General features: G+C 31.1%; 1 protein-coding gene and 1 pseudogene across 1 annotated transcript; both read left to right on the top strand.

Moving 5' to 3' along the window:
- The first annotated feature begins 4,700 nt into the window (after positions 1-4,700).
- LOC128126954 (5S ribosomal RNA) lies at positions 4,701-4,818 on the top strand (annotated as a pseudogene).
- Positions 4,819-13,840: 9,022 nt separating this feature from the next.
- LOC111893628 (aluminum-activated malate transporter 12) lies at positions 13,841-18,094 on the top strand. Its single transcript, XM_023889689.3, has 6 exons — positions 13,841-14,236; positions 14,379-14,519; positions 14,816-15,088; positions 16,501-16,622; positions 16,734-16,877; positions 17,322-18,094. The coding sequence occupies exons 1-6, from the start codon at positions 13,939-13,941 to the stop codon at positions 17,916-17,918; spliced, it is 1,575 nt and encodes a 524-aa protein (XP_023745457.1). The 5' UTR covers positions 13,841-13,938; the 3' UTR covers positions 17,919-18,094.
- Positions 18,095-18,720: the final 626 nt, after the last annotated feature.

Genomic DNA, 18,720 nt, shown 5'->3' with positions numbered 1-18,720 from the left:
TACACGAGTTTAGACTATAATTTTGTCATTTTTGGTTTAACATTCAATGATTTACAATCCTCCGAAGTCGGGATATCAAAACTGAAAATTTTCAACTTTTCAGCTATTTGTTTTTGTACTTTGTATTATGTGAAAATATTAACACAAGTATATCTCATTTGTTTAAATTCGGATTGACATGCGGGTTTTTCCAGAGTGTATTTTAGAGTTTGTACATGATTTTAGACTCTAATTTTGTTAATTGTGGTTTCGTATTCAATAAGTTACAGCCCCCCAAAGTGGGGATATCAATATGAAAATTTTCAAAGTTCAACCCACTAAGTTGTAAGTAATTACCAAAAAATTCCGGTTTTTTCGGGTTTTCCGGGTCTAAATCCACTTTATCCGGTTCCAACCTACCCACTTTGATGTTTCCGGGTTTTCCGGTTCTAGACCCACTTTACCCGGAACCATACCCGGAACCGAACCGGAACTGGTTCCTATATACCGGTCTGGTTTCCGGTTCTATAAAATCCCGTTAACCGGTTCCGGGTTTTCCGGGTCCGGGTCCATCGGGTCCGGGTTTGGACCCACTTTCATCCCTACTTTGAAGTAATATATAACTTTGAAGTTTGACCACAGTTAATTTAAAAAAATGAAAGTGCAATGCTCTTATTGGGTAGTTTCTCGAGGATATTGAATGTGCAATTCTAAAACTGGTTAGTTTTTCAACAAAAAAGTGCAACATTATTATTTGTTAGTTTAAAAAAAGTACAATGTTATAACTGATTAGTTCTTAAAAAAATATTCAACGTCAATGCTATAAATGGTTAGTTTTTATGAAGATAATAATAAATAAATAACTTGAAAGTGCAATATGATATAATTTGAGTCTTTCAAAAATAATCTCAATGGTATAGCTAGTTAGTTTTAAAAAAAATATAAGTGCAATGCTATTATTTGCTAGTTTTTCAAGAAATTTGAATGTGCAAAGTTATAACCGATAAGTTTTTCAAAAAAATAAAAGTGTAATGCCATTATTGTTTAGTTTTTTTAAGATAGTTGAAAGTGCAAAACTATAACCAAATAGTTTTACAAATAAATGGAAATGCAATGTTATTATTGGTTTGTTTTTGGAGAAAAAAGTGAAAGTGATATGTTATAACACGTTCGTTTTTTAAAAGTAATGCAATGCGATTACTGGGTAGTTTTTTCAGGAAAATTAAAAATCCAATGCTATAACCGATTAGTTTTTTTTAAAAGATAGTGCAATGTTATTATTGGCTATTTTTCAAAAAAAATTGAAAGTGAAAGTTATAACCGGTTAATTTTTGAAAAAAAACTTACAATGTTGTTATTGGTTACTTTGTCTTGAAATATGAAAGTATGTCTCTCAGTTGTGTTCTTCATATTCGTATGTGGAAAAAAAATAAAAAATAAAAAACCAAATGCTCTTCAGGTGAAACTATTGGAATATGAAAGTGGTAACAACCAATAGTATCTCTATGCCTTTTAAAAGAAACAGTTTGATATTTGGTAAAATAGTTAGCAAAAACCCCAAGTACTTTGCTTCTTAGAACTTTCAATCTCTCTTATCTTCTCTAAGAGATATAAAATAAGAGCACAACAAAATTGCTTCTTAAATTATATTTACAACTTTTTTCTTTTTGGAACTGCCAAATATGAATAAAAAACATATATGAACACCAACATGAATCTAGGAAAGGTACATCCACTGTTAAGAACAAAGAACTCCAATCCCTAACTAAAAAAGAACTTTAAACTAAAAGTATCTAAAACGCTAAAAATTATCTTTGGGCGGTTTGTGCTTCTATGATTTGAAGAATATGTAATAGTTTCTTCAAGATTACGAACCTGATCAAGAAACAAACTTTAGTTAAAGCATTGGTGGTTCATAAAAACTTGAAAATATAGCTAAAGCTTTTACCTCTCTTATCTTCATAAATGCAACAGAAACATGGTCATTCCAAGACACTTGCTCAACAACTCAGTTTTGGCTGTCGTAATTGGCTCAAATCTAAACAATTTGGGCTGATTTAAAATGAAAAAGTGAGCTGCTGTGTTCAGAATTACTATTGTAGAATTTGAAGTTGCAATTTATCCGATTTTTGGATGAAATATATTGGATAATTAGTTTTTTATGATTTGCCTCTCGTTGCACTCAGAATACTCTCAAAAACCACTTACCAGCCAAGCTTTAAATACTTCACTGTGCACTCAATAAAGATCATATAAGTGCCATAGAGAAGGATATTCACACCCAATATATCAACCATCCCGAACGAAAACATAGAAAAATATGTTACATATAACAAAGATGTTACTAATTAAGCTTGAAACCAAATAGAAGCACAAACCATAACTATCGATTCCAATCATATATATCATTTTAGTTTGTATCTTTCTTTTGAAACGTAGAGATGGCAATTTCTTGCATGCTTCCGGCCCAAAAAATATTCAAGGGCATAGATTTCATTTCCTTGAGTTAAAGACAATTGTCTTCATTTTTTTAGGGTCCTACATTTATGTATGCTTTATAAAGGTAATAGATGATAACAATCTATTATGCATCTCTAGTAGTTGAGATCTGCAAAATCCGGAATCATACAAAGCTAATGAGACAGTAGGTTGTGTTGGATGAGAATCTTCCATACAATTTTAAGAAACAAAAAGAAACATTTTTAGTTTGGAAATAAGAGTAGAACAGAAGATACCCACACATAGACATTCAGGCCCACGGATACACTAAATACACACAAACTCACAAAAATATACACAAATACACACAATTTACAAGCTATTTTTACCTTAAATGACATCCCCAATGCTGGAAAATACTTCCTTTAAAGATCATCAACACTTTGATAATATAAACCTGAAAAGATTAAAAGAAAGCAAATACACTGAAATATCCAGGGAAATACATATAACCTCATAAAATGAATGAAAAAGTGGGGAAGAAAGAAATAAACGGTAACACTGAGAAAAAGAGAGCCACATATAGACTCATGTGACCCAGTTTATTTGTTCAAACTACCTAGAAAGTAGAATCTAAGATCTACCTTTAAATATTAATTCTAAGTAATACCTCCAAATATTCTCTATCCATTGAAACGAACCTGATATCAATAAAACCAATAATATTAAAAAGGAAAATAAAGGATAAAAAAATTAGATCTCATTTTGATAAAGAAAAAAAAAGATTAAAAAGAAAGGTTGATATATGGAACCATGTATAGATATTACCATAAAATATAGAAGAAAAGTTGAAGCATGTATCCATCTTAGCAGAAAATCTGAAATAATAATCAAACAAAAAAATGAAACTTGCAAATCTAACAATAAAATTATTTGATTAATATATTAATGCTTCATGTTAAGTAAGCCACTAATCTTATCTCACATTCATTATGTCATCTCAGCTTAATTCCGCTTGATCAACTTATATGCTTATAATGTAGACAGACAATACCTTATTGTCAAAATGGATGCTTGTCTAGTCACATTCAATTAAAGATTAACATGTATTCTATGCAAAACCCCATATCAGGTTAAATACATGAGATCTCTTTTTGTTCTCACATATTTGTTAAATGTGATCTCCATCCCTAATAAAATTGTTTCTCTTTATGCTACCAGACAACAAAACCTATAAATATTTAAGATTAAGAAAACATCATATTCATTTAAACATAATCTATGACACATAGAAACTATCACAAGTATCAATGCATATAGAAAGTATCTAAAGCATAAATGGTTTACAACTTTAAAAGCTCTTATTAATGCATACTTACCATTATCCTACTATCAAACAGCCAACTTCAGCAGCCCTTTGCAAGATATCACATTGTTAACCTATATTCAACCCTGTCACATCGTACCCAGATCATAATCAAGTGGAAGAATATACTAAAAAGTATGACACATTGATTATGCAAGTTGCCAAGCAGAAGAAAGTATGGAAGAATGTAGTTGTGTCATTAATATCATGTTACACAACGGTTGGTAATCCAAAAAAAGGATTTCTTTCATTTCCACTCCAGTAGCCAATGGGTTCCAAACCTGATGTAATGTAACATCCCCCTCTGGCACGTATCACAATATTGTCCGCTTTGGGCCACTCGGCACGAGGACTTCCTAGGGGGTCACCCATCCTGGTACTACTCCCGCCCGAGCATGCTTAACTGCAGAGTTCTTATGGGATCTGCTGCCCTCACGGCTTTAAAACGCGTTGTGATAGGGAAGGTATCCGCACCCCTTATAAGGAATGCTTAGTTCTCCTTCCCAGCCGATTTGGATCAGATCTAACCCACTTTCACCCTCCATTATAGGATTCGACGTCCCCGTCGAACACATCGACCCGTGCCCTAGCTCTGATACCATTTGTAACATCCCCCTCTGGCACGTATCACAATATTGTCCGCTTTGGGCCACTCGGCACGAGGACTTCCCAGGGGGTTACCCATCCTGGTACTACTCCCGCCCGAGCACGCTTAACTGCAGAGTTCTTATGGGATCTACTGCCCTCACGGATTTAAAACGCGTTGTGATAGGGAATGTATCCACACCCCTTATAAGGAATGTTTAGTTCTCCTTCCCAGCCGATGTGGGATCAGATCTAACCCACTTTCACCCCACATCGGCTGGGAAGGAGAAATAAGCATTCCTTATAAGGGGTGTGGATACCTTCCCTATCACAACACGTTTTAAAGCCGTGAGGGCAACAGATCCCATAAGAACTCTGTAGTTAAGCTTGCTCGGGCGGGAGTAGTACCAGGATGGGTGACCCCCTGGGAAGTCCTCGTGCCGAGTGGCGCAAAGTGGACAATATTGTGATACGTGCCAGAGGGGGATGTTACAAATGGTATCAGAGCTAGGGCATGGGTCGATGTGTTCGACGGGGACGTCGAACCCTATAATGGGGGGGGGGGGTGAAAGTAGGTTAGATCTGATCCCACATCGGCTGGGAAGGAGAACTAAGCATTCCTTATAAGGGGTGTGGATACCTTCCCTATCACAACGCGTTTTAAAGCCGTGAGGGCAGCAGATCCCATAAGAACTCTACAGTTAAGCGTGCTCGGGCGGGAGTAGTACCAGGATGGGTAACCCCCTGGGAAGTCCTCGTACCGAGTGGCCCAAAGCGGACAATATTGTGATACGTGCCAGAGGGGGATGTTACAAATGATATCAGAGCTAGGGCACAGGTCGATGTGTTCGACGGGGACGTCGAATCCTATAATGGGGGGTGAAAGTGGGTTAGATCTGATCCCACATCAGCTGGGAAGGAGAACTAAACATTCCTTATAAGGGGTGTGGATACCTTCGCTATCACAACGCGTTTTAAAGTCGTGAGGGCAGCAGATCCCATAAGAACTCTGCAGTTAAGCGTGCTCGGGCGGGAGTAGTACCAGGATGGGTGACCCCCTGGGAAGTCCCCGTGCTGAGTGGCCCAAAGCGGACAATATTGTGATACGTGCCAGAGGGGGATGTTACATGTAAGAACAACCAATATTAATCAAAAAAAGCCATTTGTAGCATGAAAAATAAACATTACTAAATCATTAAAAAACATATTTCAAACGAGTTGATATAAGAACTTACATAATCATCTATTCATGTTCTTGCTTGAAGTAACCTGTAGCCTTTTTAGTTTCAAAAACTAAAGAATCAAAAATGAAAACCTTGAATTTAGATGTTTTAATCAAAATAAATATGAATTAGTTTAGGTAGACAAAAATAATAACCTTCTTCGATCAACAACAATGGCCAGGCGGTGTTTTTGAATGATATAGTTGCATTGGAGAGAGAATCATTTCCAGGGTAGATTGTCGTGCCTGGGGATCAATAAATTGCAGAACATGACTGTAAGTATCGTGGTAAATGGATTTGGTGGTGAAACGTACCTGCAATCGAAGATTTTAGGGCAAAATTGACACGAAAATGGTTTAAATAACAAAATGGATGACGAAATAAAGGAAGAAACATGAATGGATTTAAAGAGAATGAGAGAAGAAGAAAATAATGAAGTGGTTGCAAGTGGTAACCGGAGATGAAGACCGAAAACCGCTGATAGCGAATCTGAATAAAGCCATAATACAAGTTTTATAGGCGTGTGAATGTTTGCTTCAAATGGCTGCATTTGTTAAGAAAGGTCATGGTTGTGGCGACTTAGGGTTAGTAGAGAGGAAGACAATGATAGATGGCGGCTATGGTGGTGTTCAATGACAATGAGACTGATGACGATGGTGAGGAAGAAGCGGTCAAATTCTGCATAAATGCAAATGACCTAGGGTTTTGTAGAGGGTATGAAATATTTGTGCCGTAAATTAGGGGTGTTTTGAAATGTGAGTATAGAGAGCATTTTTAATTCTATTTGGGGTTACATCCGTAAAACATCCATAAATATGTATACTTATTTACAAGCATAATAGGATTGTACATCGTTTAATAGAAATTGTACCTCTTAAATTTCAAGAAATACCCAATATGCTTAATAATATAGTAAAGATATATCTATATCTATATCTATATCTATATATATATATATATATATATATATATATATATATATATATATATCATTACCTATATGTGAAAGATTTGCTTTTATGTCCACATTGATGAGTTGCTTCTTTCCTCCAATACGAAAGCTTTTTGGCGGCCATTTTTAGCATTTATGGTGTCAGCAGCTTCACCGCCTCATAGATGTTAGGTTTGTCTTGTAAGCTGAAGCGTGTCACTATTTCCTTTCTACTCCTTCTCAGTCAATACGAAGGCTGTTGCCGACCATTCTTAACTTATATGTCATCATTTGCTTGCCTCCTCCACACTGTCTCAATTAGCGGCCTCAGGCTCAGTTGCTCTTCCTTTTCCAAGGTCGTTCCCTTTACCGCCACCCTCTCCCGCTTAAACGTCACACCTGCCTTCAAGCTTTTCTGGACTTAGAGGGTAATTCTGAATTGTTATATCTCAAGTACGTCTCTCTGTATTCTTTAATTTCAAAGAACTAAATTATTGTTTAGTTTTGCATATAAGCTTCTGAAAATCCATCATCATCCCTGTTGGAAAGTCGATTCCATGTTTTTGACAAAAAACATTCAATTCAGGGTTGCTAACGCCGCGGGCAAGCTGACTTCCTGGCAGCAATAACATGAATATGGTTATGTTTTTTCTTACTCCTTTTGGTAATGGAACTATAAATTTAAGCGACTGTTAGAAAATCGTGTATATGGAGATATGGTGGTGGATGGTAGGGATTTTTTATTTGAGGTTGGATGTTATAAAAAGTTGTTTGGGTGATGAAACCCATACATAAATGCCATATTCCAGCATAAGTTTATGATGCATATAAGTTGTTTGATGAAATGCTTGAGAGAGAGAGAAGATCGATCTAGGTTCTAAAGGGTTGAAGACGTTAGGAATCATATATAAAGGCTCAACTGCCATGTAGGATCTTACGTGTATGCCACATAAGCAAATGGCCCACTCAACAAAATTCAAACCGGTTTACTTGAAGGCAACCAGTCATATGGTTACATTTAGTAAAAAATTAATAACACAGTGTCAAAATTGACACAAAGAAAAACACGGTGTCAAAATCGAATTGTTGTGTAAACAGAGTGTTTTTTGTGCCATTTACCCTAGATTTTATTATTGGTTTATCTAAGGAATTTATCAAATAGACTTTATGATTTTTATTTTATTTTATTCGTGAATTCATAAAGTGCATTTAAAAATGTTTGACATTTGAAGGAGTTATGGAATCCATTTTTTTTTTTATTGCATATATTTTCGAGATTTCATAAGGAAATTTTTTTTAGAACATACAATTATATGGGGATTACATTATTATAGATTTTCAGGCATTTAAGAAAATTATTTGGTAACATTTTTTGTTATATTATTTTGACACCATTTCATGTATGCTTGTCTTTTATTTTTGGTTATCAATAAATTAAAGATATGACATGTTATTTAGTTTAAGGGTAAATTAATGGACACAATATATCACCAAAGTGATCTTATTTGAGAAAATTAATTTACAAAGAACTTAAATTTTATGGTTTATGTTTATTAATACGGATATTAATCGACCCCAAGGTAGGTTAATATTTGGTCGGATAAACACATGTTTGATGACAATTTTTAGGTTATATGTCATTAATAAGTTAATCCAAAGAGGGGCTTATTAATTGACATGATCTATTGTCAATTCTTATTATCAAATTTTATAGTTTATTTGTTATTAATGCGGGTATTAATCGACCCAAAGGTAGACTGATATTTGGCCGAATAAACATATATGTGGCGATAAACATGTGATGATGTTTTGGGTTCCATGTGATTAATAAGTCAATCCAACGAGTGGCTTGTTAATTGACATGATTTATTGTCAATGTGTATCTCTAAAACAAGGATATCTCTTGCAAGTTAGTATTACAGTCTAAAGACTTGATATTAATGTTGTGTTGATACCTTTTAAATATGTCATAAATTAAATTTATTGATTACGGTTTATGGATTAATGAGCATAAAAATAGATTTGCTCATGTTTGAATTATGGTATTATATCTGCTAACATTGATCATATTTATGATTCATGTAATCAATGAGATTAAATTTAAGGAATGGAATGAGGGCATTATGTTAGTTCTCGATTGCATGAACATTGACCTTGCATTTTGGATAGAGCAACATTTTTTAAGGATGTTGAGTTTGGGGAGAAACAAGGTTAAAACATTGTCTTTAAGGAGGAATCAATCTTGACTCCTGTTATTCCTTTCGATAGTATGCAGATTATGAATTAGTGATCGACAGTGTTATTCAATCTCCTATTCTGAATACACAAACTCAACAACCTCAAGTTTGGATATCCTATACGTGGTACCATATTTTTCATCAATTTATTATATGTTTTGGTTTTGAGGTAAATACAATAGATGATTTTGTGTATCACAAATTATGTAGGAGTAATTTTTTTTTTTTGGTTTTGGGCAGATATCTACACAACCCAAGTTTGGATCATAACAAAGCAGCCACATGGATTTTGAGATATCAGATATCTATATATAACAAAAGGATATCTGCTCAACTATAGAAAATCAGATGTTTTGGAGATCATTTTTATTATGAATATGATTTTATTAGATGCCAAAATAGTTACTGATCCATCAGGATATTTTTAAATTTTTGCATGATGAGCAATTTCATGGAATAGACGTCAGTACCTTCTTTCATAATGACATCATAATTTGTAGCATGAAATATGGTGCGGAAATTTGTCATGAGGCTACACATTATTGGTATTGAAATACCACTAAAGTTGTGATAATAAGTCAGCAATATTATATTCCAACAACAGAATTTCTATTAAGCAAAGCATATTGACATCAAGTTTCATTCTGTTAACACAATAGTGCAAAATGGAAATATACATAGCACATATGAATAAACTCCATGAAAACAGATCCGCTCATAAAGGGATTGCCTCCTTAGGTCTTTCCTAAGCATACTGCACACGTTGGTGTGATATTTGGTTTTAGTGGGAGTTTTATGGTCCTTTATGTTTTGTTTAAGAACAATTATGTTTTTTTTTGTATATTATTAAGAATTCGGTTAACTCCATTATTAGTTGCACTTATTTGAAGTTTGATCTCACTTCAATCTAAAGAGGAACTCGTTGGAAATCTATTTAGATTTTAAAACCACACATCATGTTTAACCTATGTCGTTAGTTATATATATATATATATATATATATATATATATATATATATATATATATATATATATATATATATATATATATATGTATATGTGACCATTGATAGGTTTAGTTATGTAAATTATAACGAATGCCGCTTTGATCCTATACTATTATTATTAGTGGACGCGATTGTTTAAGGGTACCAATGTTATAATAACATTCATTAATGCGCTTATACAGTTATACGTACATTCATGGTCCAGTGGGAGATTGTTGGATAATTATGTAACCACTTCTTTAATATGTACGATATATTACTAAATCCAATTATTATGGTAAGAATATAAATAGTTGATGGACCAATTTATAGAATATTAACTTACCTTGTGGGTTGAGTTCCCGGTTTGACTCAAGATCCTCAAGTTCCCTTCCATCTCTCACATTAGGGTTTATATCCATCTATAAATACATGTGATGAGGAGCAAATCAAGACACATGAAAATACACATGTAAATTCATTAGGGTTTGCTAAGGGATCTTAGAGAGAGCTCTTGAGATCAACTGGAAAAACCCAATCGTAGTTCTTCACATCCAAAGATCATAATGAAATCAGGTATGCAATCATTCTTTCATGTCTAAGTTTTCTTTTAATCAGATTCGAGATTAAAGATCTTCAAATTATACTTCCGCATTTTACGTTTTGGTTATTAAAATAACCAACATCTTATACTATTAAGAAAAATATCTACATTAAAAAATGCAACTAACTTTTTGATTACTTTTTTACAAGATCGGATTCATTTTTTTTAATAAAATTATATTTACTTTTATTTTATAACAAAATTGTCATTGGATATGTATGTATGGTAATTCTATTATTACATTTATATACTTTACATTTGTGTGTAGATAGAAAAACTGTATTATTTGTCAAAGTCAAAACAATATGAAACGTAAATGAAATAGTAATAGGTCGCTAAAAATTGATCATCGTACAAATAGAAAATAAAAAATATGTGGAATGACAAAATTAAAGAAAATCAAATCATTTAAAATAAGAACTATCGAAGAATATGGTAGTTATGCTAAACACTAAATTAATATAATTGTGTAGGAATCAATATGATAAAAGTGACAAAAATAAAAATAAGATGGAGAGAACGAGGATAGTCCTTCATAAAGATTCAAATAGAAACCAAAAAGAGAAAACGTAAAATTCCCAAACTGCCCTTTAATAAGAAAAAAAAATTGAAATTACAATGTTCCAAAAGAATGAAAGAACGATAGGATGTTTTAATAAACTAATAAATGAAAGTATGCTGTCATTTTTACATTTAACTTATGTTGTTTCATCATTGTGTAGGACTTGCATTAGTGATAACAAAATACACAGGGGATGCCATCATACATTGCTTGGCGAATCAACATTTGACAATACCTAAAATTTTGTGGGTTATCAAAATATAAATGAATCAAGATTACAAATTTTGATATATAAACATACAACACTTACTTAAGATGCACTCAAGAAAACATCAAAGAGAGTTTTAATGTTGAAAGAAAATAAAGTACACCAATCAGGATGAAAATGTCAGATGGTATATTATCAAGAGTGAGTTTTGAGTCTTTTAATAGTGATGAACTTTATATGAGTAAACTAGAGGATGTCGACATTAATTCCAATATAGCTCTAATACAACAACTTTGTTATTTTGTATTCCAATATGCAAGAAATAGCAATGTACTTCAATTATAACTTTTAATTGATATTCAAGGGTGAGTTTTGAGCCTTTAGTTAACTTGTGCTTTAAGACAATATTTTTTTAAAAGCAATCCCAAACACCCCCATTATGAAAATAAATTTTTTTTCATTTTTTTTCACTACGTCTTATACTTTTAACATAATCTTCATATTGTTCCTTCGGACTCTGGAACTTTGCAGTAACAACATCCATGGAATATTTAAGAATATTTATTGCCATTTGCACAATAAGATATACCACTCAATGTCGTTAAAAACGTATTTTTACCTAAAATAATGTAAAAGTAACTTGTTGATCAATTCGCTAGGGTCATGATTATCACGACCTTAATAAGTTTCCTAGTATATATATATATATATATATATATATATATATATATATATATATATATATATATATATATATATATATATATATATACTAGTTTATAACCCGTGGGAACCACAATTATAAAATTAATCAAACTTTTATTGTAAAAACTCAAAATTATTAATAAATTATTTTAAATAAATTATTAATTTAAGAGATATTTTTATTAGTTATGTGAAATTATAATCATTGATTCAAATAAATATATAAAATTAATTTTTAATATATATTAGATATTTTTTATTTGTGAATTAATGAAAACAATAATTTAACATTTAAAATTTAAAATAGAATCACATTAATGAGGAGATCCAATAAATTTAAAATGGAAAACTAATAAATTGACAAGTGGCAACATATTAATTAAAATGTCTAATATAATGACACATGACAAAAAAGTTACTTTTTTATTAGTATATATATATATATATATATATATATATATATATATATATATATATATATATATATATATATATATATATATATATATATATATATATATATATATATATATATATATATTAGTCTTTAAATTTTTTGTAGATTGAAAAAAAGAAGAGAAAGACCCTCTACCCTTCCACAAACCACAACATTATCACTGCAACACACCAAAGTGTTGTGTTATTGGTACGGTGTAAACCCTAAGTCACCATCACTTTAGAATGCCGTGCTCTTACACCGTTCGGCTTAAACCTCTTTTTTTTTTTTTTTTTTTTTTTTTTTTTTTTTTTTTTTATAAACGATAAATGACTCCATAATTACGTCCAACAATTATTAATTTGGAAACCAACTTTTAAACTTAGGAAAGATTTTACCTGCCCTTGTGACTATCTTTCCTTTTCAATATGATTTCAAATAGAAGTTGACTTCTTTAATATGTACGTCACCTTTAAATGGACAACATGTGACACCAAACCGGCTATCAAACTTTTTCTCTATGTAACAATTTACATCACCACGCGCTGCCATTTATTACCTGGAACTGTTCTATTTCAATAATATTAGTATATAATAAAGAACAATTCTTAGAGTGTTGTGGTTGTGCTTAAACGTTTATTCAATTGTTTGAATGCAAGAAAATGAGGCCATGTTCCTAATATGGTTTTGAAGTGGCAGTTTATTGAGCTTAATTTGTAAATTCAACAAATTATAAAAATTAAATAATCAAATTATATAAAAATAAAATGTTATAAACACATTAAACTTTATAAATTATAAATGTATTTAGTTTTTATAAACTTCGCATATAAAAATCTATCATCATTTTTTTTAATCAATGAAGTTTCTATTAATTTAAATATCATCGTACAAAGAGTGACAAACCAAATACAACATTTAAATGTTTTTTTTAAATGGAGATAGAGTATTATGAACTAATAACTAATTAAGAAAAGTTATTTTAAGCGTTATAGGATATGTTCTCTAAAAATAACTTTTCCAAACAAAAAATTTATACTTAAGGAAATATTTCTAATACGTTAATTTTTTTTTTCTTTATTTTGTAAACGTTACTTATCTTTACTATTGTTAACTAAATTTTATAACATGTTATAAATTGCATTAATAAAACGTTAGACATTTATAAAACTAATACATAAACTCACAGCAGGCTTTTATCCGATTAAATTATCGCAACATACTTTTATTCGGTTAAATCATTCAACTTTTTACTGGTCATACTCTTGCACATTATTTCTAGATTTAAAATAAGTAATGATACAGCTTGTTTGGGCTTAATCTCATATCTGGAAAAAAACATTATTACCTATTAAATTTTCAAAAATCGTAAAAAAATCTAAATATTAACCGGACCACTACGAAAAATTAGGTTTTATACTATGTCCGAATATTATAACTATATAAATTTATTGTCCAAAAATCCTTTTCTATACGTATATATGCATAATAGGCACATACAGTACACCTATTAAATTTAACCAAGTAGCTTTTTAACCACCCACATACACCTATAAATTTAAACAAGTCGCATATATATAGCTAAAGGTGGCATTAATACAACTTGAAAAGTTTTTGACACCTTTCTCTACAAACCAAAAGTGTTTGATCTTATTCTTTCTATTAAGAGTTTTCAATATGTGTTCCATCGATGTTGCTGCTTCTTCTGTTTCCAGTATGTACTCTGCTACAGACGTTCTGAAGAATCGAGTAGGAGTTTACATGGAGACGACAAAGAAGTTTTTAGGGTTGACATGTCAGAAAATTTTGAAAGTGGGTCGAGATGATCCACGAAGGGCAATTCATTCAGTAAAAGTTGGATTATCACTCACTTTGGTTTCTTTGCTATATCTTTTAGAGCCTTTGTTCAATGGGATCGGGCAGAACGCCATTTGGGCTGTCATGACTGTTGTGGTTGTGCTTGAGTTCACTGCAGGTAATTTATTAAGTTTTTATATATAGTACTTAGTTACAATTGGTTTCATGCATCAATAATTGATAGACTATTATTATATTTAATGGTTTATATATGAAGCTGTAAATTAATTAATAATATTTATTTTTTTATTTATTGAAAGGGGCAACGTTATGCAAAGGATTGAATAGAGGTCTTGGAACACTGTTGGCAGGATCATTGGCTTTCTTATTCGAGTATATCGCTAGAGAAACTGGGAAAGTTTTTTGTGCCATTTTCATTGGAGCTTTGGTCTTTTTGATAGGTAAATATTGCACTAGCTAGCTGTTTATTTATTTTGGTGTAAATGTAAAAAAACAACAATCATACTTCTATTTGTTTCTGAATTATAATACTTTTTATGTTATCATTTATATTTTCAATTTTTTTTATTGAAACACTATACTTTGAAAATCTACATAACTATAATATTGTATTTAAAAAAAATATTATATCAATATACTTTAAATTAAATTTTCTTTAACAAATCATAAAAGTATGTTGCTATTTTTTGCATTTAATCCTATTATGTTTACATTTTACATCAATTTGTGTTTGCAGGAGCTATGAGTACGTATTTGAGGTTTTTTCCAACAGTAAAAAAAAATTATGACTACGGTGTCATTATATTCCTCTTGACATTTAATTTAATTACTATTTCAAGTTATCGTGTTGAAGACGTGCTAAAGATAGCTCGTGAGCGACTCTACACCATGGCTATTGGATCGGGGGTTTGCATTGTCATGAGCCTTTTTATCTTCCCGAACTGGTCAGGAGAAAATCTTCATAATTTTTCAGTATCGAAAATTGAAGGTTTGGCAAAATCAATTGAAGGTAAGCAATTACGATTCTTGAAATATCGTGTTTCAATAGTTTTTGCAATTTAAAAGGTAATCATAAAAAAATATGAACAATTTTATAAAACATTATCGGGTGTTTGGGGCTGTGTTTCAAAAATAATTTAAATTTTTAGAATTCAATAAGCTAAACTGAATACTTTACAAAATCCATATTCCCCATCTTTAATATAAAGTCGCTGAAATTTTTTTTCAAAAATTTTCTTTCTTTACAAAAAAAAAAAAAAAAAAGTTTTTTTTATTTTTTTTTTCAGTAAAATAGTCAAAATGGCTGTGATTTTTTGATAAAAAATTTTTAAAAAAAAGTGTTGTAATGTCTAGGTATTTTTTTATGCATTTTTATGATTTTTGGGGTTTTTTGTTTTACAAATAACATATATATATATATATATATATATATATATATATATATATATATATATATATATATATATATATATATATATATATATATATATATATATATATATATATATATATATATATATATATATACACTAGATGCGTGCCTGCAAAACGGCGACGATAAACAACACTTTTGGTGAATAATTTTTTTACGAGGATATAATTATTATATTTTATTATTAGTTATTATGTATAAAAATTATCACTTTTAAATAAAATATTTATGTTTAGACCTTATATTTGTGTTATCTGGTTATAAATCCGGTAAGAATTTTTTTTTTTTAGGAAGGTAAGAAGTTTTTTTTCTACATATTTTTTTGACGAACAAAATAAATGAATCACTAGATGATTCATTTGTAAGATGATTCACAAGAAAAAATTCTCAAAAAAACATCTTTATGATTCATTTTTAAGTAAATTAAGAAAAAATTTATTTTTACGACAATTTTAGTGAATAACAACAAAATCATTGTATAAATGAATAATCGAGATGTTTTTTGAGAATTTTTTTTGTGAATCATCTTAAAAATGAATCATCTAATGATTCATTTTGTTTGTTCGCAAAACAAATATGTAGAAAAAAAACTTCTTACCTTCCTATCAAAAGTTTCCTTCTTATTTGATCTTGACTCTGTGTTATCTATTCATACATTTGATGTAAATTAATTAACATCGGTGTCAAATTTAAGAAATATAAACTAATTCATATATAGGAATTTAACATTTTAAAATTGTCATTTTGCTTCAAATTAAACTTTTTAATAAATTTCCTTAATTCAAGGTTTCAAACTTTTAGTAAATATTAATGATTTATTTATGTATAATTGATTTATACAAAAAACTTTGTAACTTATACCTCTTAAAATTCAAGATATGACTAATATGCTTTATAATATAGTATAAGATATAACATATATGATTTTTTATGTTGAAGGAAAAAGTAACTTTTAAAATGTATTTATGTGGGATTTTAAAAAATTACAGCTTGTGTCAATGAATACTTTAGCGATAGAGAAACAAACATGGGGAAAGATAACTCAATGGAAGATCCTATTTACGAGAACTACAAGGCAGTTCTAGACTCAAAGTCCACAGACGAAACCCTGGTACAATACTTTTTTGTTGTTTTAGATGCATATTATAATTAATGGGTTCTTGTAACATATCAGAAAACAATCATTTGGAGTTACATTCAATAAAGTTGATATAACTTACAGGCTTTACATACGAGTTGGGAGCCACGACACTCATGGCATTGTGATCCAATCCCCTGGCAACAATACGTTAAACTCGGAGCAGTTCTTCGACATTTTGGATATACGGTCGTTGCTCTTCATGGATGTTTACGAACTGAAATTCAGGTATCTTTTGCCCATATAAAATTTTAGCTTATTAAATGTTGTATGGATAAAGTGCTTAATAGATTAATAATACATGTCTTAAACAAGAGTGTTGTATGTACAAAGATGCTTTCTTTTAAAATGAATAAGTTATCTAAAATAAATGATCGTCTTATCTTTTTATGTAATGATGCAATTAGCAAGCCATTTATTTTATGGTATTACATTATGTATGAATGTTTTCTATTAAAGTAAAATATATCATTTTTTCCATTAAGTGCTAATATTTCACAAATACGACCTCATTTTATTTCCTATCGTTACACAAAATATGAACCATTTTCCTGAAAGTAGAAAATAATTTCAACATCATTTATGCACAAACACTTTATCAAACCAAAGCTATTGCTAATTTACCAATTAGTTATTGAATAAAATTTGATCCTTCCATTTTGGCATTTTCAGACACCAAAATCCGTTCGATTGTTGTTTAAAGATCCATGCACTCGCCTAGCAACTGAAGTATCCAAAGCCCTAATGGAACTAGCAGATAGCATACGAAACCGTCGCCAATGTTCACCAGAAGTACTCTCCGATCACCTCCACCAAGCCCTACAAGACCTAGACACAGCCCTAAAATCACAACCGCGACTCTTTCTTGGGCCGAACGGCCCTAACAATACCGCAAACATGCTAGCCCTAGTGGCAGAAACAACACGATTAAAGCCTGAAAAGCAGTTATCAAGTGTAAAAACCGAATCATCAGCATTATATGAGTGGAAATCAAAAAGAGTTTCCAAGCAGTTGGAAGTGGAGGGGAGGTTCTTGAGGCCGACATTGAGCAAGATTGCAATCACGAGTTTAGAGTTCTCAGAGGCGTTGCCATTTGCAGCATTTGTAGCATTGTTGGTGGAGGCGGTGGCAAAACTTGATCTTGTGATTGAAGAAGTGGAGGAATTAGGGAGGATTGCTTGCTTTAAAGACTTTGATGACCATGTGATTGTCGACGTGGATGAGAAATCTAAAATGGAGATTAATTTGCCTTCTGATCCTGTCGAATAGTTTTAATAGTAATACTATTTCTTTTTTCTGTTATGGACTTTGTATTTGTAAACCATTTATTAGAAATGTGATAGTTTCAGACCGACTACTTTCTGTTATTATTGATTTTGTACATGTATATCATTGAAAGCATTTGAAAATCAAAAGGATATTAGTATATCTTTTATTAATGATAAGATGGCCAAACCATAAATAACTTTATCTTCTCCTAATTTATAGGATCTTGTTGTATTTTAAATATATCTTATCATGTACTCTTGTATTGATTATATATAATAGAATATACACCACTCCAAGATTGTTGGAGCTTGATAAAATATATTCTTATATGGTATCAGCCAATTGTTGATCTCTTCCTAATCAATTCTTATAGCCAACACTACTTCTTCTCGATAATGGCATCATGAAGCTCCTCCAAGATGGTACTCTTTCTCTTAAAACCATTCTTCATATGCTAACCATCAAGTTATCCTCTTCAAACTACCACTATGGAAGTACCAGATTACTCCCCTTCTCAAATATCAAAACTAAATCACTCATATTAATGGTTCCTCTATTCCTCTTCCCGAGACAATTATGGTTGAAGACAAAACTTCCCCGAATCCCACTTTTGCTTCCTGGGAAGAAGTTGATCATAAGGCCATTATTATCCTTCAAGCCTCCCCCACAGAATACATCATGGATGAAATTCTCAGCCTATGTACTGCTCGATATGTTTGGGTCACACCTAAAGCCGCATACTGTCATGTTTTTGTTGAACCTATGCAAAATCTTAAGGACTCTCTTCACCAAGTGCAAGAAG

The sequence above is a fragment of the Lactuca sativa genome, chromosome 6, assembly GCF_002870075.4.
Source record: "Lactuca sativa cultivar Salinas chromosome 6, Lsat_Salinas_v11, whole genome shotgun sequence".
In the NCBI taxonomy this organism is placed as follows: domain Eukaryota; kingdom Viridiplantae; phylum Streptophyta; class Magnoliopsida; order Asterales; family Asteraceae; genus Lactuca; species Lactuca sativa.
This window is presented reverse-complemented; position numbering and strand designations above follow the sequence as displayed.

Bases quoted from the DNA above. Each gene is read 5' to 3' on its own strand.
- LOC111893628 (XM_023889689.3), top strand. From the start codon at position 13,939: ATGTGTTCCATCGATGTTGCTGCTTCTTCTGTTTCCAGTATGTACTCT. The intron at 14,237-14,378 runs GTAATTTATTAA...ATTTATTGAAAG, and splicing joins TGTGCTTGAGTTCACTGCAG to GGGCAACGTTATGCAAAGGA. The intron at 15,089-16,500 runs GTAAGCAATTAC...AAAAAATTACAG, and splicing joins TTTGGCAAAATCAATTGAAG to CTTGTGTCAATGAATACTTT.